We start from the raw sequence: 26650 nt of genomic DNA, 5'->3' as shown, positions 1-26650 counted from the left end.
GCCCACACGGCGGAGGACGCCAGGCCAGGCCAGGCCGGGCCGGGCCGGGCCGGGCCCCGTCACCACCCCCTCCGCCATTTCCCGCCCGCGGTCCCGCTCCCCGCCGGAAGGGCTGCGCGCATCGCCGCGCCATGGGCGGAGGCGGAAGTGACGGAACGGCGTGCGCGAAGCCCGCCGGGAGCTATAGTGCGGCGGAGCAGCCGGGCGGGGAGCGCGCAGAGTGGGCCGGACTACAGCTCCCGGCGGCCCCCGCGGATGGGCAGAGCGCGCGCGCGGGCCGGAAGTGCGTGAGGCGGAGGCGGAGGGGGCGCCTGGTGCGGAGGGGCCGCGGCGAAGCGGCGCCGGTGAGTGCAGGGACATCGGGGAGTCCGCGGGGTCCCTGCCCCGCCCCGCGCGCTGCCACCGGGAGCTTTCCTTACCCCCGTCCCCCTCCCCGAGCCATCAGCAGCCGCCTCGCCCCGCCTCTGCCCACTCCCCCCTCCCGCCCCTCCTGGGCCTCACCGCGGCGCTGCACCCCCCCCCCCCCCCCCCCCTTCCCCGGTGTCGTGGCCCCGCATGTCCCCGGGCGAGGCTCGTTCGCTGCTCCCGCGACCGCTCTGGCCCGGCCCCAGCGGCGCCTCGTGGTGGGCCTGGGCCCGGCCAGGCCTTGGCGCCTCCTCGCGGCCCCGGCGCCGGTTGGGCCCGCCCGGGCCTTTCCCGAGGTCGCTCGTGTTCCGCTGGGCTCTTCGCAGACTGTTCCTCTGTCCCATTCCCGGAGATCCCTGTCCTCCGCCTCTGGGCCGCGCCACCGGAGTTTCCTCCCTGCGTCGGTCTGTCCCGGAGGTCCCATCCCGATGTCCGGGGCTCCGCGTGCTGCCGGCGGCTCGGGAGGCGGGCGGGGCCGGGGCTGCGGGAGCGGCAGCTCGGGGAGGCCGCAGCCGTGACCTCGCGTCCCAGCCCCAGTTGGTGTGTGGCTCCCGCACCGGCGCTCGGCACCGCCCGTTTCCCGGTGCAGCAGGAGGGATGTGTACTCTTATGCTGCCTGCTCTGCGTCTTGCTTTAACGTGAAGTTCGGCTGAACTTCAGGCTATGTGGCAGAAGGGGCGTTGCAGTGGCTCAGACGCACATGTGGAGCCTGAGTCTTGATTTTACTTGGGCCGATAAAGGCTTTTTCTGCTAGTTCATGTTGTTTTGGGGAAATGAACGTGTTTGAGGTTTCTGCAAATGCATTTCAAAGCCAACCCAAGGTGATTGTAATTGTCCTCTTGGTTTCTGGGTGTTTGTGTAGAAAGTGACGTGATAAGTTTGGAATAAGCCGTGCTGCATAGAATCACAGAATCATGGAATGGTTTGGGTTGGAAGAGACCATAAAACTCATCCAGTGCCACCCCCTGCCATGGTTCCCAGGTTGCTCCAAGACCTGTCCAACCTGGCCTTGGGCATTTCCAGGGATGGGACAGCCACAGCTTCTCTGGGCAGCCTGTGCCAGGGCCTCACCACCCTCACAGGGAAGAATTTCTCCCTAATCTTTGATCCAAACCCACTTTCAGTGTGAAGCTATTCCCTATGCCCTGCCTTGGGAGGAGCAGGTGAACTCGTGTGTGTGGTGTGTATGCAACAGCATCCTCTCAGGACCTGTCAGAGGTGGGGGACTCCTTGATTTTTATGTGTACAGTGATGTGCCAGGTGCTGTGGCACAAGAACAGGTTTGTTCCTTGAAATAAGCAATTAAAAACCATTTGGAAGATGTTCTGGGTTGTCTTGTAGCAGGTGGTGGAAGAGAAGAGCCTTATTGCTTCAGCAGTGCAGAGGCTGCAGGGTCACGTCAGCAAATGGACGTTTTCAGGCTGCTTTTCCTGAGAGCACAATTAAATCATCCAGTTACTCTCTGGAAGGACTCCTGACAGTTCCCTCTCGTGGGGAGCTAAGGCAGATGCTGTGTCAGTGTGATATGCTGATGGTGTGTGACATTCTTGGTGGGCTTTACTGTGCCGTTGGTGGGTGCTGGGCTGGGAGAGCTGCTCCCAGCGATTGGGTGTCATAACCTTGGCTCCACTCACTCAAAAGGTGTTTCAAAGCTTTGCTTCTCAGGTTTCCTCAAAGGGAGTCAGCTGCAAGCACAGGAAAGCAAGTGCTAGGACACAGCAGTGCCTTCTCATGGAGTCTTCCATGGTTCCTCTGTGTCCTGCTCTGGAACTTCACAGGTGCCCAGCATAGAGCGAGGAAATGGCTGGCTTTGTGACCTCTCTTGTGAGTTGCACAATCTCACAGCAGATAAGAGGACAAAATAAGACAGTTGCTGTAGAGAGCTTTTGCAAATATACTTTTTTGTGTCCTAGGATCCTCTGGAGGGTCTAGGGCATTGTGATTTTTGTCTAACATTTCTTTGGGTGCTGCTGCATATTTTTGATTTGCATCCTTCCTTCTGGGAATATTGTCCCTACTTCAGCAGGAACAGGGAGGGCAAGTAAGAACTCAGTTTGAGCAGTTACCTCCAATGTCCTTAGGAAGCTGAAGGTTGGGAATATGCTGCTTCTGAGGCAGTGCTCCAGTGGATGGGCCTTGGTATCTGTTCCTCGTGAGAGATTTGGAAATGCTACAATCTGGTCACAGGGGTTTGCAGAGTTCTGGGGTCTGAACCCTTCCTCTCCAGTTGGGGGTCCTGTCCCTGGGATGAGGGAGGCCCAGGGCAGCTGAGGGCTTGCTGCCCCTTATCTCATTTTCACATGCTTTTTGTTCAGAGATCCAAAGAGGAAACCTTTTCCCTGTCAGGTTATTGCAAAGGGTGGTCAGGCATTGGAAGGGGCTGCCCAGGGCGGTTTGGAGTCCCCATCCCTGCAAGTGTCCAAGGAACACCTGGACGTGGCACTCAGTGCTCTGGGCTGGATGGCAAGGTGGGGATTGGTCACAGGCTGGGCTCGATGATCTTGGCAGTCTTTTCCAGCCTAAATGAATCTATAAAGAAATGACCTGGCCCTGGGAAGGAGATGCCTTTCCAAGGTGCTGTAAAGCCTGGGAGCAGCAGCAGCTCTGGCTGCAGCCGAGTGTCCGCCCAGACTGTGTTGGCAGCAGCAGGTGCGAGCAACAATGGATCCCTGCCCGTGTTCTTTGTCTGCAGGAGTCCTGTCTGTGTTTCTGCTGAGTTACACCCTGGTGACTTCCTGCTGTTTTCCATCCTTCCTAATTCCCTGCCTCTCCATGAGTTCTGGAAGACATAGTTCTGCTGTCAGTGCTTCAGCAAATGCTGTCTGGGAAGAGGCTTCCCTGGACACTGGGGTTTTGGAGCAGCCATGTGCCCTGACCTTCACTTCTAGTTCTTTTTCATGGAAGTAAGGCTTTATGTGTATTGTAAATAAGATGGGTATTCTGCTGTTGGGGTTATGATAATATAACTTAGCTGTCTGCTGCTCTCTCCAGCTCGTTTAAGTCAAGGAGTGTGTAAAGTATTAAAGAAAACAATCATTTGGGTCAGGCCAGGCATGTGGGCTCACCGTGAGATGTTTGAGGCTGCAGGAAAGCTGGTGAACACTGGCATGGGTGTTGCTATTAGAAAACAAAAAAGATACAGTTATAAAACTCCAGGATGTGACAATCTATGCACATCAGCTGATCTAAATGTGGTTTACCTGTTCCCACTTTCTCTGCTGTCAAAGAAATGTTGCTTTGGGAGGCCTAGGGAGGGCTGAGCCACACTGGATAAGCCTGAGGATGCTTTTCGTTGTAAGGCTGTGGTGTTCCATAGTTGTATCCCTGAAGGAATAGAGTGGTTTTGCCAGAAGTTTGAGTATTTTTCAGCTCACTTGGCTTTGTCTTTGGGAAATGACAGTTTGTCGTGTTGCAACTCGTTAATTGTTTGAGCAGCCACGGAGCCCTTGAACTTTTTCTCCATTTCTGGAAAAGTTTACAGTATCCTGAGCTGTGTTTGATGGCTGCACGTGGCAGGGCAGGAACATGGGGTTTGGGTCGTGTGGTTTCCTCAGAATTATGGCGGTACAGGGAGTTCTTTCGTGATGCAGGAATTTCAGGGTATTTAGCCACACAGTTCAGGCCACAGGCATTGGAAGAGAGAGGAATGGTGGTGGTGGTTGCAGAAGCTGTTCTGGCTCCCCGGGGAGCTTGTGCCAGGTGATGGTGCCAAGCTGTGTGACAGCTGCCAGTGGCAGCGGGGCTGTGGCAGTGCCCCTTGAGCTGCCTCTGTTCCTGGACACGGTGGTGCCTGTGCTGGATGGGCCTGGGAACAAGGCTTAAACTGCTCTGTGGGGTTCTGTAGTGGGTCCTAAGATGAGGAAGTTGTTAAATTTGGCCCTAGCAACTCAGTTTTTGTTCCCACTGGTGCCAGGCCGAATTGGTGCCTGGGAAGGAGCCGGTGCCATTTTGTTTCCGGATGACAGGCTGGGTGTGTGGGTCTGGAGTCTCCTACCGTAAAGGAAACATCCTTCCCCTCCTCACAGGGAAACTGTGTTAGCAGAGCCTGAGCGTGGGGGTAGTCACTGCTGGGAGCTTGGAGAAGTTAAGAGTTCCTGCTTAATTTAGCTTTATCATGTCAGAGCTATGAATAGTGAAATCACGGGATCACATTTCGTGCCAGCTGGGAATGGTGTTTGCGCTGCCTCACTCCATGGTAACCGGAAGCTGCCGGGCCATAAAAAAAAAAAAGTGAAGCTAATGGCACACAGAGGTGGCAGCCGGCTGCACTGGGGGTTGTTTCCTACCCAAGGAGGGCTTTTCTCTTCATGTTCTTGCTCCTGTCACACATGAACACAGCTAGTACCTCTGCGGTGTCCGAGAGTGAGGCCTATGCACAGCCCTGCTCGCGGCTCCAGTGATCCCAGAGCAAGTGCCCTGCTCACAATTTCACCTCCACATTCGTCACCCGGCCATTTTTAGCCTGCCATGATTTACAGGGTGAGGTGGGTGCGCACACCCCAAAGAGCCCCTGCTGGGACCACAGGGTGTGGAGCTGGCTCGGCCGGCCACTGCTCCCGCTGCTGCCTTGGGTCGCTCCTGCCTTTGGCTGAGTGAGAGCAGCAGAGGAAACCGGGGCAAGGAGCCCTCCGGGAGTGTCTGCTCTGGGAGCACTAAAGGTGATGGGGGAGTGTGGCGTGTCAGGCTGGAATTCTGTGCTCCAGGGACTGAGGCTCAGCATTAAGGATGTTAACTAACCTGTGCCTTAACAGGGGGCTGGACATGTGATACCAGGTGGCATCGTGTACGTTGTAATTTACACCTGAAATAATTACAGTAATTGCTCCTGTGGGGCTGTGGGTGAGGTTGGTTTCCCGAGTTAAGACCTGTGTATGCACTGTCTGATTAGATGATGTTATTTTGGTGGCCTTTTTTTACTGGGAATCGGTGCTGGGATGAATGGCTACAATCAGAATCCTTTCCTGTGCTGCTAAAATAGGAGGATTTGCCAGTGTCTGGTTTAGTTTAAATTTGATTTTCCTTTTTTTTTTTACTTAGGTCAATTGCTTCTAAGAAAGCAGCGTTTAGAACCAGATTTGATGGGACACTTGCACAAGGTACGTGAGCACAGCACGGAAAGTTGTTCAAATAAGTTTATTCCATATGTACAGGATTCCTGTGGACAGGCATTTCCCTCTGTTTCGAAGCCTGGCGGAGTGTAGAGATGGCCTGGTCTGGTGCCTTGTGCTTACAATAGTGCCACGATTAAAAAAAAATTTTAAGAACTTCAAATGTTATACCAGGTCATGGAAATCCTTTTCCTTGTTTACCCCCTGAGGTAGCGGGATTCCAGTTAAGGTAGAGATAAGTGAAGTGCTTGCTTGAGAATATGGGAGTAGTTTTGCTTTTTTCAGCTTATAAATGAAATTTGCTGGAGTTGGTATTTTCGTAGGTTAAATGTGTGGAGAGTTGTAATCCCTCAGGAGAGTCGGTTTTGGCTGTAACTGTACTGTGTGTTGCAGAAGAAATTCCAAAGAATCCCCAATCAAACAGTTTTTCTGTTACTTGCTGTTTATTTGGAAGCAGAACTTCCACGTTTTTTAAGTGTGTGTGGAGCCTGCTGCGCTCCAGCTGGCAGACACCTGAGAGGATGGAAATGTTCATCCTCTCTTTGCTGAGAACTTCACTTACACACAAGTTTGAATTGTTTGAGTTAACTGATTTGTGAACACTTTTCTTAAGAAAAGTAAATTGGACCACTTCTTGCTTCTTGTGGGGGTTCCAAAACTCCAGGCACAGATTCCCAGCCCCCCAGCAGTGTTGTCAGAGCTTCAGTTCACATCCAAAGCTGCTCCGAACAGTAGGGCTATGCTGTGAGAAAGCTATCAGTTTGGGGAAAGACCTGATCTTTCTGCTTTTCCCAAGCTGTGTAAATTTGGAAGGAAGAAGCTGATGAATATAGGTTTTTCCCTTTTTTTAAAAATTAAGGATGTTTTGTTCTGTGTTTAACAGAAATTCCAGCTGCCCAGCTTCTGTAACAAAACCACCCAGATTTCTAATCAGCTTTTTCTTGGATTGTTTCCTTGAGCTCCCTGTCACTAAACTGTCTGAATAACAGCATATGACTTTTTAAGCTCAAATATTTATAAAATAGTTTCTCTCAGGTAGCCAGTTTCGGAAAAGTGACTGACTGGGGTTTGTAGCTGGTCAAATTATTTGGAAAGGGATTGTTCAGCACTGCAGTCTGCAGAATCAGTCCTTTCCAGAAGAACCTGTAAATACTCTTCCAACCATTCCATAGAACCTGCTTCTAATTATCTGAACCCAGGAGCTCAGGGTTAAACTTCTTCAGGGATTAGTTTAATGGTGTGAAAACCCAATTGTGCTTGAAGGAAAATCTTAGTTTTGAAAGCACATAGACTAGAGAGAAATTGAAACTGCTGCTGACAAATTTGTGTTTCTCTTGCTGTGGCAAAATAATTCTGGATGTTTTCCCCCAAGTGTGTTTGGCAAATGTTAGAGTAGAACACTCTGTTTTGTGGTTGGGTTTTTGGTCATTTCTTTTAGCAGTTGTCTGGACATCTTTTGGTGAGGAGGTCGGTAGGTGTAGCTGTAGCTTTAGTTAATGTGCATCATAAATCTTCTGAAAACATACACTGAATCTGGGAATAGAAGTCTTTCTGCTTTTTGTTCCCCCAATGAGATTTGATTAGAAATAACATTTTAATTTGCTCTTCCCTGGCTGGCTGTAGGAGCTGTGCAGGTGGTTCTTCCCTTCCCCTCAAGTTGATATCAAGAACATGCTTGAGGTTAGCTTGAAGAGGAAGAATCCAGTAGAAAGTGAGGTGTTAAGCGTTGGGTTCTGAGCTAACAAAGATGAGTCTGCTCTCTGTACTTGCTGCTGCACTTCAGGGACATGGAGAGAGCTGCAGCTCTTTATGAGCTTATTTTTGCAGTGATTGTTGTTGCCTCATTGCACAGAGTGCACTTTGTAGGGTGTTTTGTGGCATTATTCCTTTTTTTTGGAATGAACTAATCTTGTTTGGGTTTTGGGGCTTGGGATTAGGAATTGTAGAGCTGGCAGAAGGAGAATTAATTTTTTTTCTTCCCCGATAATGGAGGGTGTTCAGCAATGAAGGAGCAGTTCAGCTGTTCCTCCTGAGCTGAATGTCTGTGCTGGTGACACCAAATGGATGCCAAGAGGCTCGGGCAGAAATGTGCTCTCTAATGAGGTGCCACCTCATTTACTTTGGGCCTCACAGCAAAATAAACCACAACAGCTTCACTCAAATGCTGGCCAGAAGAAAGCAAATTTTTGTTTACCTACCACGCTTCTATAGAGCTTTCTACAAATGCTTTTACAAGACATTTAATATTTATGAGCTGAGTGTTTGCAAACACCATGCGATAAATGGAAACCACTGTAAGGAATTTCACCACACTGTGCTCGTGTCTGAGGTATGTACACAAGCCATGTCACTTGTTTCCAGGTGTTTTGGGGTTTATGCTCAGATATGAACACATACAGCTGCCTTGGCAGGGAGGTGTGTGCTGTGTTTCCCTCTCCAAGCTGGCCAACAGCCGTGGTGCTCCGTGTGCAGGATCCTCACTGACACCTTGGGGTGGAGTGGGCTCAGCTGGAACTTGTGCCAGCTGGCTGCTCTGGGCAGGGCTGTTCTGCAGCAGCTGGGGAAGGGCTGAAATCCTGACATGTGCTGCCTGAAAGACCTTGAACAAAGGAGTGGAAGATGGAAAGAGTCATAAAGTAATACAGGCCAGTTGGAAACAGGGAACAAATTCCTGGAAAAAGGCTTTTTGACAACCAGCAATGTTCTTCATTTGACCCATGACTTGGCACATGGAAATGTTCTTTACAGTGTTCTGGAATAAGAAACTCCTGGACTATGATTTCTACTTCAGCAGAGAGCGTTGAGCACGTTTCCCAATTTCCTTTCCCTATCTGGAAGAAAGGTTTGCTACTCCTGCCTGTTGTGTGTTGACTTGGTTCCTTTTTCTGTAGTAGTGCTCTAAACACAAGAACAGTATTTTCCTCCAAAGGAGAATCCAGGTTTTGCTCTGTGTGTGGGATTGTACCGAAACTTGGTGGTAACAGTGGTATTTGGGATATAGGAAAAAAAACCCCAAAGCCCAAATGTTCTGTTACAAAGCAAGAAATAATGGGTATGGCAAACTCTTTCTGCCACTGTGAAAGGCTGGAAGTCAAAGGTGTTTGTAAGATATAAGGTGAGATTTCTTTTTATGGACATTTAGACAGATGGACAAGATAACAGTAAAAATAATAAAAAAAGGTCTGGGGCATGCTGTTCTTTGTGGCTTTTTCCCATGATTGGTAAGCAGCATTTAAAAATCACTAACTACACTTTGCAACACCGCCTTCCCTCTTAGGTGAGAACAGGACTTAATCACCAGTTCAGAAAAAGGTTTAAAAGCTACTTGAAAATTGTGCTTTTTCAGTGAAGTAAGAACAAAAAATTAATAGCTTTAAACAAGTCTATTTTATGGCTCAACAGAGAGTAAGTGACAGTCTTGCTGTTAGATCAGAGGTTTAATAACATGGAGTAATTTCTGAGGTTGTGTTTAATGTTGTTTTCTCTTCTAAAACCTCCACCCCTCTAGCAGTGCATGGAAGGATTCTGAAATGTAACTGTAGACCTGTCAGAAAAGCTCCCAGTGGACTGGTGGCTCCCTTGGATGATGGTGATATACTGATGGATGATTTGTCAGGAAAACAATTGTTTCTGTTGGCTTGTGGATTCCTTTAACAATATGGGAAAATCCTTAGTCCTGAGCCCAGTAAGACCATTCAAATGGGCTGAGAGAAATGGCTCCAGCACGGCTGTACAGGTGCACTGACAGATGTGTGTCACAGGAGGTGGGATGGGGCAGGGGAGGGTGGAGCAAGGAAGGAAGAGCACTTAGAATTTTGAAAGCATGAACAATCATTTTAAAAGCTACATTTTTCCATAGAAGTCCATGAAAAAAATTCCTGGTCAACTGCAGTGTATGTGCTCTCTGAAACACTGGGGATCTGATGAACATTTTGGGTGCAGCAGGAGCTTAGGGCAGCCAGTTCATCTCTGGTGGCAGTACAGCAATGCATGTACAAAGGTGTATTTTCTTCTCATTTCAGGTTTTCTTCCTGATTTCATAAGTGACAAAGCTGAGACAGTGAAATCTGACAGAAGGGTGCAAGGTGTGAGCCTGCTCAAGCAGGTAGGCAAAGGAAATAAAATCTTCACAAGAGGTAAAACTGCCTGTCTTGGGATTTGGAATAGATCTTCTTATATCCCTTCTCTTTTGGGCACACTGCAAGTTAAACTGATGGTAGAATTCTGCTTTCATTGATAATGTTGCTGTGCAAAAAATAAGGAGCAGGTTTAGAAGAAAAAACTCAGCCTTGTGTCTTGGAATGTTTGGGCTTGTCTTCCCAAGTAACTGCAAAATATAGGGGTAAAGTAGAACAATTCAGTGAAATAATCTTGGCTGTCCTGGAAGTATTACCTCTTTCTGTTTTTTTAATGCTATATTTACTAATCTTTGGATTTACACCCTGGTCATTTTTGGGAGAAGAGCACTGCTTCTCCAGATACCTTAACTGACCAGATTATTAAACATCACACTGATCTAAGTGTTAAATCCCATATTCTGCCATGTGCCCTCCTCCAGCTTTTGTTCTTTGCTTGAGCATTGCAGTGATTCCAGCAGTGACCTTAAAAGTATTCCTTAACTATTGTGAACATTTAAATTCCAAGGCTGTGGAAGCTCATGGAAGTGCATAGCAGTGAGAGACTCTCAATGGTGACTCTTTTTCATTGCTTTGGAGCAGAGTTGAGCTTCTCTTTTGAGCTTGTCAGGAGGTAAAACATTAACTTTCCTGCCACTGCTTACTGACAATAGTTTGCCTTCTGGGTAAAGTCCATCTGGCGCTTTAGTGGGAGCATTTGGTCCTCTATTGTTTCCATGAGTGGTGTGCTGGATTGCCCTGAGAATTAGGGAATGGAGAAGGCAAAGTTTGCTCTATACAGTGTGGTTTTATGACAGATGAACAAGCTGTCAGGTGTCTGTTTCCCAGGGTGTGATGCCTTACCAGAACTTTTAAACTCAGCACACAGATCACATCCAAAACCAGCGAATGTTTTTGGATGGGAGACTCCACTCCTTGGGAAGATCTGCTGGACAGCTTAGAACTGGGCCTGCAGAAGAAACAAATGGAAAAACAAAAGTAGAAAATCCCTGGCAATGCTTCCAGCAGGACATGCCCTCCAGATGTGTGTAGTCACGCTTGTCTGCTGGGAGAGGAGATGTGGATCAGGCAGCCGGATCAACCTTGTCCCTTCCCAGGTGCAGGTGGAGCTGGTGTTGGGGGGTTCTGTAGCTGTAGGAAGGAAATGGGACTCTGGCAGGGCAGATTGTTAAGGACAAGTCCCCATAGCACTGTGCAAGTGCTGCTGCTTGCAGTCTCTGCTCAGGGCCAGACACAGCATTTCTAGGAGCTGTGTGCTCTGGGCACAGCTCTGTGGGCAGGGGAAAAATGGGAATGGGAGGTCAGCAGCCGCTGCTGTTCTCAGTTTGCCTTTGCTTCACTTATGGGCACCTCTTTATTTAAAAAATATAAAATCCTTTTTATGTATAAGAACAGATGCTTTCAGAGCAGGGTATTTTGCTGAACATATTTTATATATTTCAGTCATTCTTAAAACTAAATGTGTATCACAGTAAGTTTACAACTGCAGTTAACTCAGGGGAGCTGACATGACTCCAGTGTGCAGTTTGTTTAACCTTTTGAGTGCTGATGGGGCGTAGCAACTTTGTTTCTATCCTAGTAGGAGTCACCTCATGTGTTAGGAATGAATCAACTTTAAAATGTTGGCAAAGATAAAGAATCCTTCCAAGACGCGAGCGTTTGGCACACATTGCACACACCAGGGTGATGTTTGGCTGGGAAGTGCTGTGGATCAAAGTGACAGACAAAAACTCTTAAACAGATCAAAGTGATATTTTTAAAATCTATTTTGGGGTCTTCTTGGGATATCCTGAGAGTTAGTGCCACATCTTCTGTATCTTGGAGTAGTTCCTGTTACCATTGCTTTCTTCTGCTCCTCTTCCGTGTTTTGCTTTCCAGTGCTCAGCGTTGGATTTTTTGGCCAACGGAGTAGGAAGTGTTGCTGGTTCAACAGACATACTCAGTAAATTAAAAGGAAATACTTAAAAATTATCCTTTCACACATTCTTTCCCTGAAAAATGACCAAGCACAAGAACAAACTTTGGTTCTTAGTGGCAGTGTATTTTGATTTTCATCCCTGGGGCAACAGGGATTAAAACAGCTATTGTTTCCTGATAGAACAGGAAGCATTAATTTTACTATTTTTTCTGCATGCCTTGTGATGTGGAATATATTGGAATATTTCAGTTGAATTGATCTAACATCTTTAATATAGTGAAAAGGAAGAACAGGAACACGTAATGTGATTTTTTAAAATAGAAGCCAACTTCCCATTTCTAGAAGGTCCCAGCTCTGGTGATGAACCACCACCCACTCTCCCAGCAGCTGCTCCAGTGCTGGGCATTGTGTTCTTCCTGGAAGTGCCTTGGCAGAAGTTGGAGCCTTTGGTAACCATATATGTAATTTTGGAGAGCAACTGGAAGTGAAGGCATTGCAAGTCAGTCCTCTGGAATTTCCTTAAAATGGATATAACAGCAGCAGCACTTGATCAGTTGTGTTTATGTACCTGAATGTCTCTATTTTTAATCAGTGGGTAAAAAGAAGATGAAGTTTGTACTAACATAGTTCATTTTTATTTCTGGCTCTTTCCCATTAGTCATTTTAGCTGGGAAGTTTGTTGATAACTTATTGAATGCGCAGTTAATGCAAATTTCACTCGTTGGTATAAGAGAACAGATCAGGGAGGGTGTAACTGAAAGATTTGTGTGGTCAAACTATGCCCTGAATCATCTTCTAAGCGACTCTCTAACCTTTACCTGGATACATGCCTGAAAATAGCCCAGGTAATTCATAATTATGGCTATTTTGAGTCATTTAGTGCTACAGTGTAATCTCTTCTGTCTCTGAATATTTGGAAGGACATCTGATTTATTTTGGCTGCAACAGAACTCCTGGCTGGGTGATCCATGCTGGTGACTGATCACAGCAACTGCGGGAACTGCACAAGCAGAGAGGACAGGATTGAACCTGAGCAGAGCTGTGCCAACAGGGTCACATTCCTGGGTCTTGGAGTATGAACTCTTTTTTTATTTCCTCTGCAAGTTTAGATAAAAGTTTATGGGTGGGTTTTTTGATGGTAAGCTTTTTTATTTCTTCCATGTCCTTTAAAGCAGTGGCAGCTGGCTGCACAGACAGGGATGTGGCTGCAATTACATGGAATTTTCACTTCCATGGGCTAGTTTGCCTCTAGAGGTGGCCTTGTCTCAGCCAGCAGCGTGGCCCTGCCTCTTCCCAGGTTTGTATTAACTTGGTGCTTTCAGCCGTCATGCTCTCATTTGTGATTACTCTGGGTTTAGAGCCTTTTATTCTTTTTGCAGTTTTCCTCCTTAGACTGAAATAAACCTTCTATTCTAAGCCCAGAACCATTCATCTGTTCCTAGCAGGCACTTCAAACGTTCCTATTTCCAGCCTTATCAAGCTCCGTGTCCCTGGAATCTGTCAGCCTGCCAGGTGCTGCCTGTTGTCTCCTATCAACCACATGCTTCATTTCTCAAATACTTCTATTTCCCTCTTTCCCTCAGGTGCACTGACAAGTGCTTGCAAAGATGTCTAAAACTAACAAATCCAAGTCTGGATCCCGTTCCTCCCGCTCGAGGTCTGGATCGAGGTCCCGCTCCCGTTCCTTCTCCAAATCCCGCTCCCGTTCCCGCTCTATCTCACGGTCAAGGAAGCGCAGACTGAGGTGAGTATGTGCAGCCCTGGAGCCAAAGGGTGGAACAGGGCTTTTCCTCCCTTGCAGGTGGTTTGTCACTTAACTCTTTTCCAGGGAAAGACTTTGATTAGATCCCAGGACAGATAATGTCCTGTGTCTCAGGCTGTTTCCTGCCAACCTCTGCTGTTTGGGTGTTTTCAATGACTTAAGAGAATAAATTGTGAATAAATAAATAAATTAGGAGAGTGAGATGTTTGTCAGCACAGTCAAGATCTTTCTTTTGAGACTCTGGCTTTTTTAAGGCTTTAATGTAATTGATCTCAGACTCAAGGGGCCTTTGCAGACGTTGTGTGCTTTTCCCCTCTTGACAAGTGAATTCAAGCAAGTTTTAATATCAATTTTAGACACTGCTGTGAAAGGTGGGGACAATTCTTGATATTCCTTTGCCCCTCCCCTCCACATGCAGGAGCCAGGTAACAGGAAAGATCCTTCTGGAGGGATAAAGTGGATAAAGATAATTTTGCTGCAGTTAATTTTAAGAAATTATTAATGTATTTAATAGTTGTTCCTGTCTCCCTGAATTGCTTCTGAGCAGGCCAGTTACAGGCTTGTGTCTTCCATGGATATCTGTTTTTTCCTTTTCTCTTGGCTAAGCATTCTGCATCTGGCAAAGCCATTCCAGTTGGATGGGGTATGATGGTGTTCTCCTGCCTTTTCACTCAGATGAATAGCACGTATTCTGAGAACTGCTGGGCTGTGAACGCATGCAAGTGTTACCAGTTAGAGATTCTTAAAGTACAGAGGTTCTAATGAATGTACAGTTGGAGAAAGAAGGACATGACAAAACTAAATTAGAGGCGGAGACTTGAGTCCAACCGGAGCCCTTTGCAGAAGGAAGCTGGAATGCTGGAAGATCAGTGCTCATTTGGGAATATCTCCTAGCTGTGAAGGAACTTTGGCAGTTGGGAAAAAGGCACTCTGTGCAAACATGATTGTTTCCTCTGTGCTGCTGCTGAAGCTACTCTTGCTTTATAAATAACTCTTTTTTAAAAAAAAAAAGTCCAAATGGAGCGAGTCAGCCCAGCCCAGCCCCCCTGCCTGGCCTTGGGATGTTCTCCGAGGTAGGTCTGGTGGGATCTTGGCATAAAAGGCCATTGCTGTGTACTTCAAGATGCACCACAAATTGTTTTATTCTTCCTTTGGTAGGTTTGCTGTTTCTTCTAAGTTACAGTGCTGTGTTGGAGTCTGCCTGATATCTCCTGCTTTCTTTATTACTTTGTTTCTCACTTCTTGTAAATGCTGGGGATTTAGCCCTGGAGCAGTGCAGTGCCAACAGTTCTGGGGGCTGGCAGAGTTGGGGGAATTATCACTTTTGGTGTTTCTTTTACTGTATAACTTTTACTGTATTTTTATAAAAAGATTTCTGGTAAATAGTGTCTGCAACTTTTGGAGTGAAATCTTCCTGCTGCAACCTCTCTAAAAGCACTAGAACAGATTTTGGAAGCATCATACAGGTCCTTGCTGATAATTGATCACAGATGCAGCACTTGTCTGAAAATTGAGCGTCTGTGTTCCTCATGCCTTGGACTAGAGTTTGTTATAACTGGTGCTTGCCTCCTGCCTCTCTGCTTTTCCTTCTGGTTGCTGTTGTTTGAATGAAGAAGTGTCACAGAGAAGTTTTTTGGTTGTTTGAAGGATTGAAAAATCTGTTAAAATGATTGTTAAGCTGTTTGTTAGCAATGATCGGAGTATGAACAAGAGTTTCCTGCTAAACTGTGACCTGTTTGGTAGGAGGAAGACATTAAAACAGAACTAAAGTTCATCTCTTGACTGCACGTGTGTGCTAAGTGTGCAGGAATTCTGACAGCAGGTTGTTCTCCCTTGGTTCTGGGGGTTGGGGTGTGAGAGGTGAGGGGCAGCACTGAGATCTGTGTGAGGACGTTCATGTCCATTGGAGTACAACCAATGTGTGTGTCAGAGCCAGAGCTCGGAAAGCGAGAAAGGGCTGTGGAAACTGTTCCAGTGAGTGTTATTTACTAAAATTCCATTCGGAAAAATCTCTTTTCTCTTTCAACTTCCTACTTTGGCCAGTCCTTCGTGTAGCTCTGGCATCTGAGCTCCAGTGGGACCTTTAAACAAGGTTACACAACGGCAGCAGTTTAACGGGGGAGGCTGTTGGGACGGTCAGCCCCTGGAATCTGCGTTTTTCCAGGGTTTGTGCGTTCCTGGGTGCGGGCGGGGGCGCCCACAGCGCCGCCTGGCGCCTCCCGGCGGAGGTGTCGCAGCGCGCTCCCTTCCCGGGAGCTCCGTGGGGCTGTGCTGTGGGATGCGCCTTTGGGAGCTTAAAACCATAGGGCAGCGTGCCCTTCGCCCCGCTGCTGCCCTTCTGCTGTGGAGGTGTAGCCGTTTGTTTAACTTGCGTGACAGAGAAGCGAGGTTTCATCTGGATTATCAGAATTTTAAAGTATGTGTGAAGTTGAGGCATGAGAGGAAGATTTGGGATCTGTTCCAGTAACAGTAGCATGATTTGCATGAAAAAATACTTCTTTGTGGATGAGTTATAACCATGACCTTGAGCTGTTAAGGGCTGGGTGCTTGAGATCTGTCACTTTTTCTGAATCTGGATAGCAGCCATTTTCATCCCAGCAAAATGGAGAGCAGTGTGTGCTTCTCATGGTCTCTGCAATGATCCTGAAATCAAATATTTGACAGTATCACAGGTACAAATTATTTCTACTGCAGTTTATTCACGGCAGAGTATAATACCTCAATCAGATAAGGGTAAACCAAAGAAATTTCTTTTAAAAGCTTAGAAGTGAGTTTTTCAAATTCTTTTTTTAATAAGTCTTCAAATAAAAAGTTGTGGCAGAAGAATAAACTACAAAAATAAATCATAAAAAGAAACTATAATATAAAATATTTGTGAAATTTTTTTCTTTTATCAGTTCTAGGTCTCGTTCAAGATCCTATTCTCCATCTCATAACAGAGAAAGGAACCATCCGAGAGTCTATCAGAACCGGGATTTCAGAGGCCATAACAGAGGATACCGGAGACCGTATTATTTCCGTGGCCGAAACCGAGGGTTTTATCCCTGGGGCCAGTACAACCGAGGAGGATATGGGAATTACAGGTCCAACTGGCAAAACTACCGCCAGGCCTACAGCCCTCGCAGGGGGAGGTCACGCTCCCGCTCGCCCAAGAGAAGGTCTCCTTCCCCACGGTCCAGAAGTCATTCCAGGAATTCTGATAAGTCATCTTCCGACCGGTCAAGGAGGTCTTCCTCTTCCCGCTCATCCTCGAATCACAGTCGAGTTGAGTCTTCTAAGCGTAAATCTGGAAAGGAGAAGAAATCATCCTCCAAGGATGCCCGGGCATCCCAGGCCACAGGAGATAACCAAGGAGACGAGTCTAAGGAGCAGCAGTTTTCAGGAGCTGGGGCTCAAGATGCCAAGGCATCCGAGGGATCAAAACCGTGGCAAGATGTGAGCAGTTATGGCACAGGCTCCACGTCCAGAGGGTCGGTGTCGGAGCTGAGCCCCCGGGAGCGCAGCCCTGCCCTCAAGAGCCCGCTGCAGTCGGTCGTGGTGCGCCGGCGCTCTCCCCGGCCCAGCCCTGTGCAGAAGCTGAGCCCGCCGCGCTCCAGCCCGTCCCCGATGGGCTCTGCCGCCCAGAGCGGCTCCACCTCCTTCCAGGGGGGCTCCCACCAGAGCCCCTTCGAGCACGGCTCGGCAGGAATGAGCCCCACGAGGAAGAGCCCGGTGTGCAAAAGCCCCACACCTGTCAGTTCGCTGTATGGTGCCACTCCGAAGGAGGAGGGCACAGCTCCCGGGGGAGGAGCCTTCTCCAAGAGGCAAGTGATGCGTTTTGTGGTGCTGGGTTATTTTTTGGGGTATTTTGGAGGAGCCAGCTGCACATGTGGATGCTCCCCATGAGCAGGGCGAGGGGCTGGGGCAGAGTCCAGCTGGGAAGTTGTGCCAGTGCACAGCTCTGGGCCTGTCTGAATTAGGAAAAAATACAGACAGCCCGGAGTTGTAGGAAGTTGGAACTGGTTTTCCAGCTTGGATAGTTCTAAAGATTGTATATGTTCCCTGCAAAAATGTTCATAGCCCATGAACACTTGAAGATTGCCCAAGGAGATGGAAGCTCACATTTCCTGGTTATTTACATGTTGGTTGTAGACATTCTTAGTGTTGCCTTCTGGAATTGTGTTAGGTAATGTAAATTGAAAGGAATTAATTAAATCCTACTGCATATCCTGCTGCAAGCAGCCCGAGGCAGGTGCAGCTGCAGTGCTTGTGCCTGTGTATGTGGATAGGATGAGAAACTAAAGCACCAAGTTCATCTCTAGAATGAAGACAGCCTTCCATGCAGAAGGCATCTGCTTCCATCATTCTCTTGGTTAGTTCACTGCAGATTGTGCCCAAAGGTGACACTTCGTTTTAAAAGATACAGCACCATTCATAAGTGGTTTCAAGTCTTTATTATTTTTAAAGATGTTTTGATCTGATTCTGTATCAAGGATGTCTGAAATTTCAAAAGAGAAAGGAAAAAACTCCTGTGACTCTTTGGGCCTTCCAAAGCACTGAGCTGGTGTCTGTGGGCTTTCCTGCTGTCCCACAGAGACAGGGTTTTGATTTGTGGATGCTTTAAAACTGTTCAGATGCTATAAACCAGCTGAATTGTTCTCACCAGAAGTGTTTTATCTTTCCCAGCAGCATATTCTCCTCTGTTAACCTGTTTGCTTTTATTTGTATTTGCAGTCTGTCATGAAATATTTAGCTTACCTATGAAACTTGCATCCCAAATTTGAAGTAGCTTTTGAGGCTTTTATTTCCAGTGTGTTGTTTAAAGCAGGACAGCCAATTTGAAAGGTTTGATGTGTTGTTCTCCTGAACCAGGTTTGTAAGTAAATAAACGGAGTGGGTAAGATGTTCCTCTTTTCCTTCCAATGCATCTGTGGGTCAGCTGGGTTTGTTTTGTTCTCGAGCCTCATTCCATCAGTTCTGCATATCCATCTCCTTGTACATTTGCTGAATTTAGTGAGAACAAAAGTCTGAATTCAGGCTGAGTAATCTGCTTGACATTTTAATTACTTTAGGGCCTAGAGGCAGCTTTCTGGACATGAATAGCTTGGTGTTCTCTGAAGTTTGACTCTGAACTGAACTATTGACCTTGTTGATCTCTAATAAGAAACCTCCTGTAATGTCTGTTTATGACCAGGTATCTGGAAGAGCAGAAGACTGAGAATGGAAAAGACAAAGACCAGAAAGTAACAAATGCTGAGAAAGAAAAAAGTAAAGAAAAAGGGAATTTCTCTGAGTTGGGATCAACAGATGGAAAGGCAAAGTCTGACTCATACGGATCAAAAGCTGACTCGGAGAAGGGATACCGCGGCAGCCAGTCGCCCAAGCGCTACAAGTTCAGGGATGACTTTGACAAGCTCAAGGTCCCGGAGTTCCACAAGGAAGGTCATTATGGGAAAGATGAAACAGATGAGCAGGACAAGAAAGACAAGGCAAAGGGCCGGAAAGATTCGGAATTTGATGATGAGCCCAAATTTATGTCTAAAGTCGTAGCCACTTCAGGTAAAAGTCAAGAAGAGGATAGGTCAGGAAAATGGGAAGGTGTGGTGTTCCTGCCACCTGGAAAAGAGAAGCAAAGGAAACCTGATGAAATGGATGAGGAAAGCTATTCTGAAAGATCCAAAAAAGAAGAGAGACCAGGATCCAAGAGAGCTGAACCTGGTCACAGGGGTTTTGTACCTGAAAAGAATTTTAGAGTGACCACTTACAAGTCAAGCCAGGAAAAAAGCTCTTCCCCTCCACCAAGGAAGGCTTCTGAGGTGAAGGAGAAGCCAAGCACCAAAGTAGAGGGGCTAACTCCTGGCAAATCCTCCTTTTCCATTACTCGTGAGGCCCAGGTCAATATTCGAATGGATTCCTTCGATGAGGATCTTGCACGGTAAGGATCTGCCAGCTTTTGAGCAGTCTCAGTAGTGATGTTTTTTCCTGTTTGTCTTCCTGAGATCCCCATGTGCTTGCCAAGTGTGAGGAAGGCTAAGCAATATTGCATCACAGTTTGTGGTTTGGGGAGCTGGAGATTTAACTTTTTCCTAACCTTTGCTATGACTGGATGTAAGATTAGTTTAGGATGCACCAGGCTCTGAGAAGAGTCCCAGATGGAGTCAGGTACTCAGTGGCTTTTGGCTGAGGGAAGCTGAGTTGTGCAGGGGAGTTACTGTGCTGCTTAAATCCATTTGATTCTCTGCCATGTGTTTTACTATGCTTATTCTCCATGCAGCAGTAGAACAGTGACCTGAATTATCACAGTAACCTGGAGCAGTGTGTTTAGGAATGTTTAAAGGAGCTCCTTGCTCATGCTTTTGAGTGTTCATGGGTGCCTCCCTAATAACAACATAAACCATCACTGGGCTCCCAGCTTCTGCAGAATTAAACACCTTAAACTGCTCCCCTTCACCCCATTCTTCTATTTCATGGGCTCTTCTTTTTCCAGTCCCAGTGGCATATTGGCTCAGGAGCGCAAGCTCTGCCGGGATCTCGTGCACAGCAACAAGAAAGAGCAGGAATTCCGTTCCATTTTCCATCATATCCAGTCGGCTCAGTCGCAGCGAAGCCCTTCTGAACTGTTTGCTCAGCACATAGTGACTATAGTCCATCATGTAAGAGGTGGGTCAGGAGTCCGTGTGTCCTCGGGGAAGGTTCACTCTTCCCTTGACCAAATAAGTGGGGTTTGTCCACTCGAAATGCCTGGAGTTGTTTTCCAGCAGATATTCCAGAGATGAGACCAGCAGCATGATCATGATCATCTTTATTTACATAAATACTGTTCTGTACAGGCAGAAGGTGTTCCTGCTTTTACCTGAGAAATATTCAGAGTCTGGGACTTAGAATTGTATGTTCTGATGAATTTGTGACTCACTCGAAGAAATTGTTCATTTCACTGAAACACCAAAAATTGAAACTGGAATTTGTCAGCAGCGTTAGAGCTCATCCCCACAGTGCTTCACTGTCCTGCACCTGGGTTTTAACAAGCTGTGCGATGGGTGGGCTTTGACTTTTTACAAAACTGGCACTAATATTTTGGCATTGTTTGTTTGAACCCCTGGCAGAGCATCACTTTGGATCCTCAGCAATGACACTGAATGAACGCTTTACCAAATATCTAAAGAAAGGAATGGAACAAGATGCAGCTAAAAACAAAAAGAGCCCTGAAATCCACAGGTCGGTGCTGTTAGACACTGTCTTAATATTGCAGAGGTATTCCAGATTTCATTTCTTAAACTCTGGAATAATTCCACAGTAATTCAAGTATATAACTAACTTCAGCCAAAAAACAAAAAAAGGAAAAATACAGGGAATTTTAAGTACATTTGGAAATACTGGTTTGCTTTGAATGACATTTGATCTAAAATCTTCAGATTCTTCTTATGAGCAAGGTTATATCTGTGTATTTTTTTTTTTTTCTTTAGGAGGATAGATATATCTCCCAGTACTTTTAGAAAACATGGATTCTCTCAAGAGGAATCGAAAAGCTCCAGAGATCCTGGCTTCAAGGTGAACTGTTACTCTGATTAGTTTAATTCAACAAAATGAGTGCATTGGGCATGAACTTAACAGTGATGTTTTTGTTTAAATTACTCTCTACTTAAGTTTGTGTTTTTCTTTTAAGGATGGGCATAATTCTAAAAATGAACTACAAAGGGTTAATTTTTATTAAAAATGTATCAACAACCTTTGTGAAGTGGTTAGACTATGGTAAATGACCCCAAAATCAATTGAGGTGAGCTTGAGAAAAAAGAGAGGATTTTTGGAACAAGTGCCCATGATGAGAGAAGAGACTTTTTGTGATATTTTTCTGCTTGTAAGTATGATTAACTCCATTGTTACATGCAATATTGCCAACCATGTTTTCAAAGACATGCATGTCAAAAAGAGGAAAGTAAAACTAAATGCTGAGCTAAAGCAGATACACTATTAAGCAGATGATAAATTTTGTTCTAACAACTGACTGTGCCATTTCTGTTGATTGCTGTTACTTTAACATTCAGCACTTGTCTTAGATCCAGAGCATTTGGGATTGAGTGTTTTAGCTTTGCTGAGTAGATGAATGTTAAGCCATTGCACTCACTGTAAACAATCATAAAAAAGGCTTAACGTAAAATGTTTGAGATTTTAACTTTTGTTTATTCACCTTCATACATATTTACATTGAAGAGATTTTAACCAGTCCTGCTGAAACCTTACTTGTTTCATATTTGTTTTCGATTTTTTCCAAACACACTTGTGGCTTGACATGGACGATGGTGAGATGGATTTGATGGGCCTGAACTCTGAGCATCAGCTTGGCAGAGTGTGTTATAAACGTGGTTTCCAAACAGCTCGCCAGCCTTCCGTGAAACAGACGTGCCCTCCCAAACCCAAATAGGTGTTTGCTGTGCCACATAAGGGAGCTGCTGCCGATTTTGTCACTTATCTGTCATCCATCGTGTTGGGAGCAGTTTTATTCTCAGAGTAGAAATTAAAGCTCTTTGCCTGGGGAAAGTAGAAGAGCAAAATACCAAAACAAAATGCCTGCTCTCACTCCTGCGTTATTTGACATATTTATTTAAACAAAAAAGTGGTTAGAAACTCATGTAAGTAAAAAATTTAACAGCTAGAGAATTACTAATCCTTTTGTATTTAATTGAAGATGATTAATTTGATGTATGTTGCATATCAAGTCATACAGTTCCCAGGATGAGTGTTGTGTAAATGCAGTAGCAATGGCTGAGGCTGGGTGTTGGTACCAACATGGTGTAAGGCTTCCTGCAGCCCTCCTGCTGCCCAGTTACCTGTTTGTCAAACCACAGCCACTGTCACTTCAGGCAGGCAGCAGAATCACACCCAGGTGCCACAGGGCTCAAAGGAGGCGCAGGGAAAACAACTACTCCTTTCCCAAAGAAGCTCCTAATCCCTTCTTGAAGTACCAATTTAAATACAGCTCAAAGCAAGCATTACCAGGTGTCTTTTGTGATTGTTTTTAATTAGCAGTGTAAATTCAGTTTTAATGTTTCATGCAGCTGGTGGGTTTTTGCTCTGTGAGACACCAGCTTGCTGTAGCAGACTTGGCAGGACGGTGGGAGACCCACAGTGTGTCTGTGGGGCTTTGTGGCACCTGTCACACGGTGCCCTCCGGCCCAGGGGAAGGAGCTGTAGGTGGCATCTGCATCGAGTAAATCTTCCTGACAGACGTAGTAATGCCTCCCTATCCATGGGATGTTGCCCTTCTCCCAGACCCCTTGGATGCTGCCTTTCATCTGGTTTTCTCCTGCCCCTTGGATCACTAATCTTGGGTATCTCCAAGCAGCAAAGAGCTTTTGCTTCTCCCAGAGTGTCACTTCTAGACCTGGGATTAAAATCCCTCTGGCCCCTGCCAGGTGAGGCTGTCAGCAGGACCTCAGGTGCTGCTGGGCGGGACCAAGCACCCACCGGCTGTCAGACAGCTCTGCCACACTGTACTTGTGATCCATAATCAGCTGGATGGGATTCCCAAGTTGTTCACATCCTCACTGGCTGTGGTGTACAATAAGTGTCAGCTTCCATGTCTCCCTCCCCTCTTCCAGACTGTTTATTTTAATGCTGTTTAAAGAGGAGATTAAAAATTTAAAAAGCAGTGATTTTAAGAGTAGGAAAATTGAATTCTGACAAAAGCAAACTTAATTTAATAGTGCATTATTTGACATCTTAAAGTGGAATATTGATTAGTGCTCAGTTAAAACTCCAGTTCTCCAGAAGTCTGTGCAGTCAGTAGCAAAGTAAATGGTGCTGAGCTGGGGCACTGCAGACCTTGTGTTCAACTCTGCCCTCCCTCTCCCCTGCGTTTGTAGGCTGAAGGGAAATATAAGGACGACCCTGTTGATCTGCGCCTTGATATTGAACGCCGTAAAAAACATAAGGAAAGAGATCTTAAACGCGATAAATCCAGGGAGTCGGTGGACTCAAGAGATTCAAGTCACTCAAGGGAAAGATCAGCTGAGAAAACGGAGAAAAGTCACAAAGGCTCAAAGAAAAAGTATGTAGGAAACCCAGTAGCCATTTCCTTGTGCTTCTCGTGTCTCTGCTGCTCAGGTTGGAGATGACATCGTGTACAACAGTTGTACACAGAGTTGTGCACCTGTGACATAACTCCTCCAGTGGCCTGAGCTACCCCCTCTGCGTGTCGTCTCGCTATCATTGTATCTCTCAGAAACACTAAATAATTGTAAAAGGTAGATGGGAAGGCTCCATGTGTCAGGATGGGTGAGTCACTTTTCCTTCTTGTTCCTGTTGTGTCAGAGAGAAACAGCCATGTTTAAATGAGTTGGCTTTGATGTTCATTTAATCCTTTTCTATTAGCTTAATTTTCCATTTGATTAAAAACTCCATGGATGCATGCTAAGCTGAGAGCAGATGGTGTAAACACCTTAGGAAGGAGCAACAAGTTCCTTCTGGAAAGATCTTGGGCCCTGTGTTAGAGCCTGAGCTCTTACTATGGCTTTTCCTCTTGTAGTAGGAAAAGGAGAGCGTGGCATTGATAAGGGAGTGATAATGAAGTGGTTTTGTATCAGATGGGTCACAGCTGAGTTACTAATGCTGTTGTGTCCCCCTCCCCTCCATTCCCATCACTGAAACAGGAAACACCGACGGGTGCGTGAGAGGTCCAGATCCAGCTCATCGTCTTCATGGTCCTCTCACTCAGTCAAAGCAGAGGAGTATCCTGAGGAGACTGAGGAGAGGGAGGAGAGCTCCACAGGCTTTGACAAGTCCCGGCTTGGAACTAAGGAATTCACTGGTCCAAATGAGAGAGGAAGAGCGAGAGGAACCTTTGTAAGTGTTCTCCACACCTGCCCCAAATGTTCTCCACGCCTGTCCCAAGGGCTGATTCCCAAAGTGGACAGGAATGGCTGTTTTGTTGTTGCTCCTTCAGTTAAAGCTGCCCGGGAGGAGAAGCCCCGAGGCAGTGGCTGGTTGTGGGTGATGAGCCCTAGCTGGATCACTCCATATCTGAGGCATGAACCAGGCTGCTGGGGATGTGCTGTGGGCGGCAAACTCCAGATGGGAGGAGCAGCACAAAGCCTGGAAGCTTCTTTGTGTTAGTGATGCTGAGCAGCCCGATGGGCACACGCCGTGCTTCTGTTGGGGCTTGGCCACACTCGTGTTTGCAGTCCATGTACAGAGGGGTCTCACCTGCTTGAGCTTGCCCTGGAAATGCCTCTACCTGATCTTCAGCAGCTTTATAGGGACTGTGATGTGCTGTGTGATCAGATGAACTAAAAACCCAAAAATGTGCTGTCCTGTTGCTTTAGTGATAGGTTTTAAAGATGTTTTGGATGGTCAGGGAAGGGAAGTTGGACCTCTGGAAGCTGGCTGGGGTGCAAGGGTGCTGCCTCTGCAGCCGTTCTATTTTTCTCCCCTGTGTTGCTGTTGCAGCAGTTCAGAGCTCGAGGGAGAGGATGGGGCAGAGGCAACTTTTCAGGCAACAACAACAGCAACAGCGGCGGCAACAATGACTTCCAGAAGCGGAGCAGGGAGGAGGAGTGGGATCCCGAGTACACGCCTAAGAGCAAGAAGTACTACTTGGTACGTACCTGGGTGCTGAGACACCCGCGTGCTCCAGGTGTGCCCGGTCTCAGGTGCTTTGGGGGCACCAGCTGTCACCGACACACCAGGTAGGGCTTCGGGTGGTGCTTCACAGGAAGCTGCTGGCTCCTGCCTAAAGAGAGCTTGTTCCTGCTCCCTGTAGAGTGGTTCCCATTAAGTGGATCCCAAAGGGCGGTTGCAGAGGCGCGGTGCAGGGCGGTGCCAGCCTGTCTCACCTGCTGTCCTTGGCTTCCCGTGCAGCACGACGACCGCGAGGGCGAGGGCACGGACAAATGGGTGAACAGGGGCCGCGGCCGCGGCGCCTTCCCCCGGGGAAGAGGCCGCTTCATGTTCCGCAAGTCCAGCACCAGCCCCAAGTGGGCTCATGACAAGTTCAGTGGGGAAGAGGGAGAAATCGAAGACGACGAAAGCGGAACGGAAAACCGGGAGGAAAAGGACGCCCTGCAGACGACGGCCGAGTAGCCGCGGGGTCTGCGCGGTTCTGGGAGCCCTGGCAGGAGGGGAGGGGTCAGGCTGGTGCTGGGGTGTCAGGGTGATCCCCACGTGCTGAGCAGAGCCCTGGAGAGCAGCTCGGAAACCATCCCGACGTTATTTAACTGCATTTCCAGAGTTCAGCCTCCCCAAGCACGGACTGGGACTGATCCATCATTTACGCTCGGATCCACTCCTGGAGTTTCTCTTCCCAAAGACTTCCCTTCTGGACTGGATACGGTCAAGCGCTGGGTGAGACCCCAGATTTTTCCCTTCTTTGTGACCTTATGGATGGTCGGTTATTTTTTGGTAACAGGCTTTGAGGACGATGTGGTTTCAATTTGTGCTCACCTGACCCCACCAGTCCTGACATTTTGTTTCTCTTTTATAATTTGACCCAGTGACAGTCGGGGTTCACTCGCCTGCTCAAATTTTCCTCCCCTATTGTATATTCAGTTTTCTAAATTCTGCTTATTTTAGGCCTTTACATACGTAGCAACATCAATTCAGAGATAATTTTGGAAACTATTTTTGGTTCTTATAAATAAGAAAACAATGAAGCATGTGAGTAAACATCTAAACGTTCACTTGTTGGGACCAAACTGCTATGACCTTTTTTTTTTTTTTTTAAACTTTTTTTTTATGTAACAGTTGAGTTTAGGGCCTTTTAAAAATGATTGTTTTCCTTTTCTGTTGGAAATTAACAAAATTAGCATGGTTTAAAAGAGAAAAAAAAATTACACCCTACTTCTGGCCACTGTTTGTGTTCACTATTAGGCCTGGTGTGTGCTGGACCCCAAACTGCTTGTAGCATTTGTGTCTCCTCCCTGCAGCTGGTTGTGACCCGAGTGCCCTTTCCAAGGTGACACAGTTTTCTAAGGAACTTCCGAATTCTTCTTGGGGAAAAATATAAACAGAGATGAGAATTTTTCAATATTTTTTATTAATCTTTTTATAAAACCGAAAGGCAGATTCCTCCTGAGCTGGTTGAGGATGGCCCTTAGGATGCATTTCTTTTTATCTTGTACTTAAAAGATATTCTGGAGCAGTTTGTGGAGGGTTCCCGGCCAGGTCGTGAGCCTGGGCGGGGAGTCACAGTCGTGCCCGTGCTCCCCCTGTCCCTCTCCCCAGGATTGCTGTGCTGTTCCCCACACACCAGCTAGAGTTTGGTTTGTTTTGACTTGAACAGTTCCTGTTTAGCAAAGCCCCGAAGTTTGTTTATGCAAATAAAATACAATAAAATAAGTCGTAGGTGTAA

General features: G+C 46.8%; 1 protein-coding gene across 8 annotated transcripts; it reads left to right on the top strand.

The window, feature by feature from the left end:
• Window positions 1-243: 243 nt before the first annotated feature.
• Window positions 244-26650, top strand: THRAP3 (thyroid hormone receptor associated protein 3). Of its 8 annotated transcripts, none has more exons than XM_048327213.1 (13): window positions 244-344; window positions 5443-5501; window positions 9536-9618; window positions 13151-13311; window positions 16227-17132; window positions 18503-19243; window positions 19796-19968; window positions 20412-20523; window positions 20772-20856; window positions 23169-23353; window positions 23955-24147; window positions 24754-24900; window positions 25162-26650. In XM_048327213.1, the coding sequence occupies exons 4-13, from the start codon at window positions 13175-13177 to the stop codon at window positions 25381-25383; spliced, it is 2901 nt and encodes a 966-aa protein (XP_048183170.1). In that variant the 5' UTR covers window positions 244-344; window positions 5443-5501; window positions 9536-9618; window positions 13151-13174; the 3' UTR covers window positions 25384-26650. The 8 variants fall into 8 exon arrangements, with proteins under 8 accessions (XP_048183170.1, XP_048183171.1, XP_048183172.1 ...); XM_048327214.1 differs by having other exon boundaries at window positions 24751-24900; window positions 25530-26650; XM_048327215.1 differs by lacking the exon at window positions 25162-26650 and adding an exon at window positions 25064-25155 and having other exon boundaries at window positions 24751-24900.

Source organism: Corvus hawaiiensis, chromosome 23 (genome assembly GCF_020740725.1).
Source record: "Corvus hawaiiensis isolate bCorHaw1 chromosome 23, bCorHaw1.pri.cur, whole genome shotgun sequence".
In the NCBI taxonomy this organism is placed as follows: domain Eukaryota; kingdom Metazoa; phylum Chordata; class Aves; order Passeriformes; family Corvidae; genus Corvus; species Corvus hawaiiensis.
This window is presented reverse-complemented; position numbering and strand designations above follow the sequence as displayed.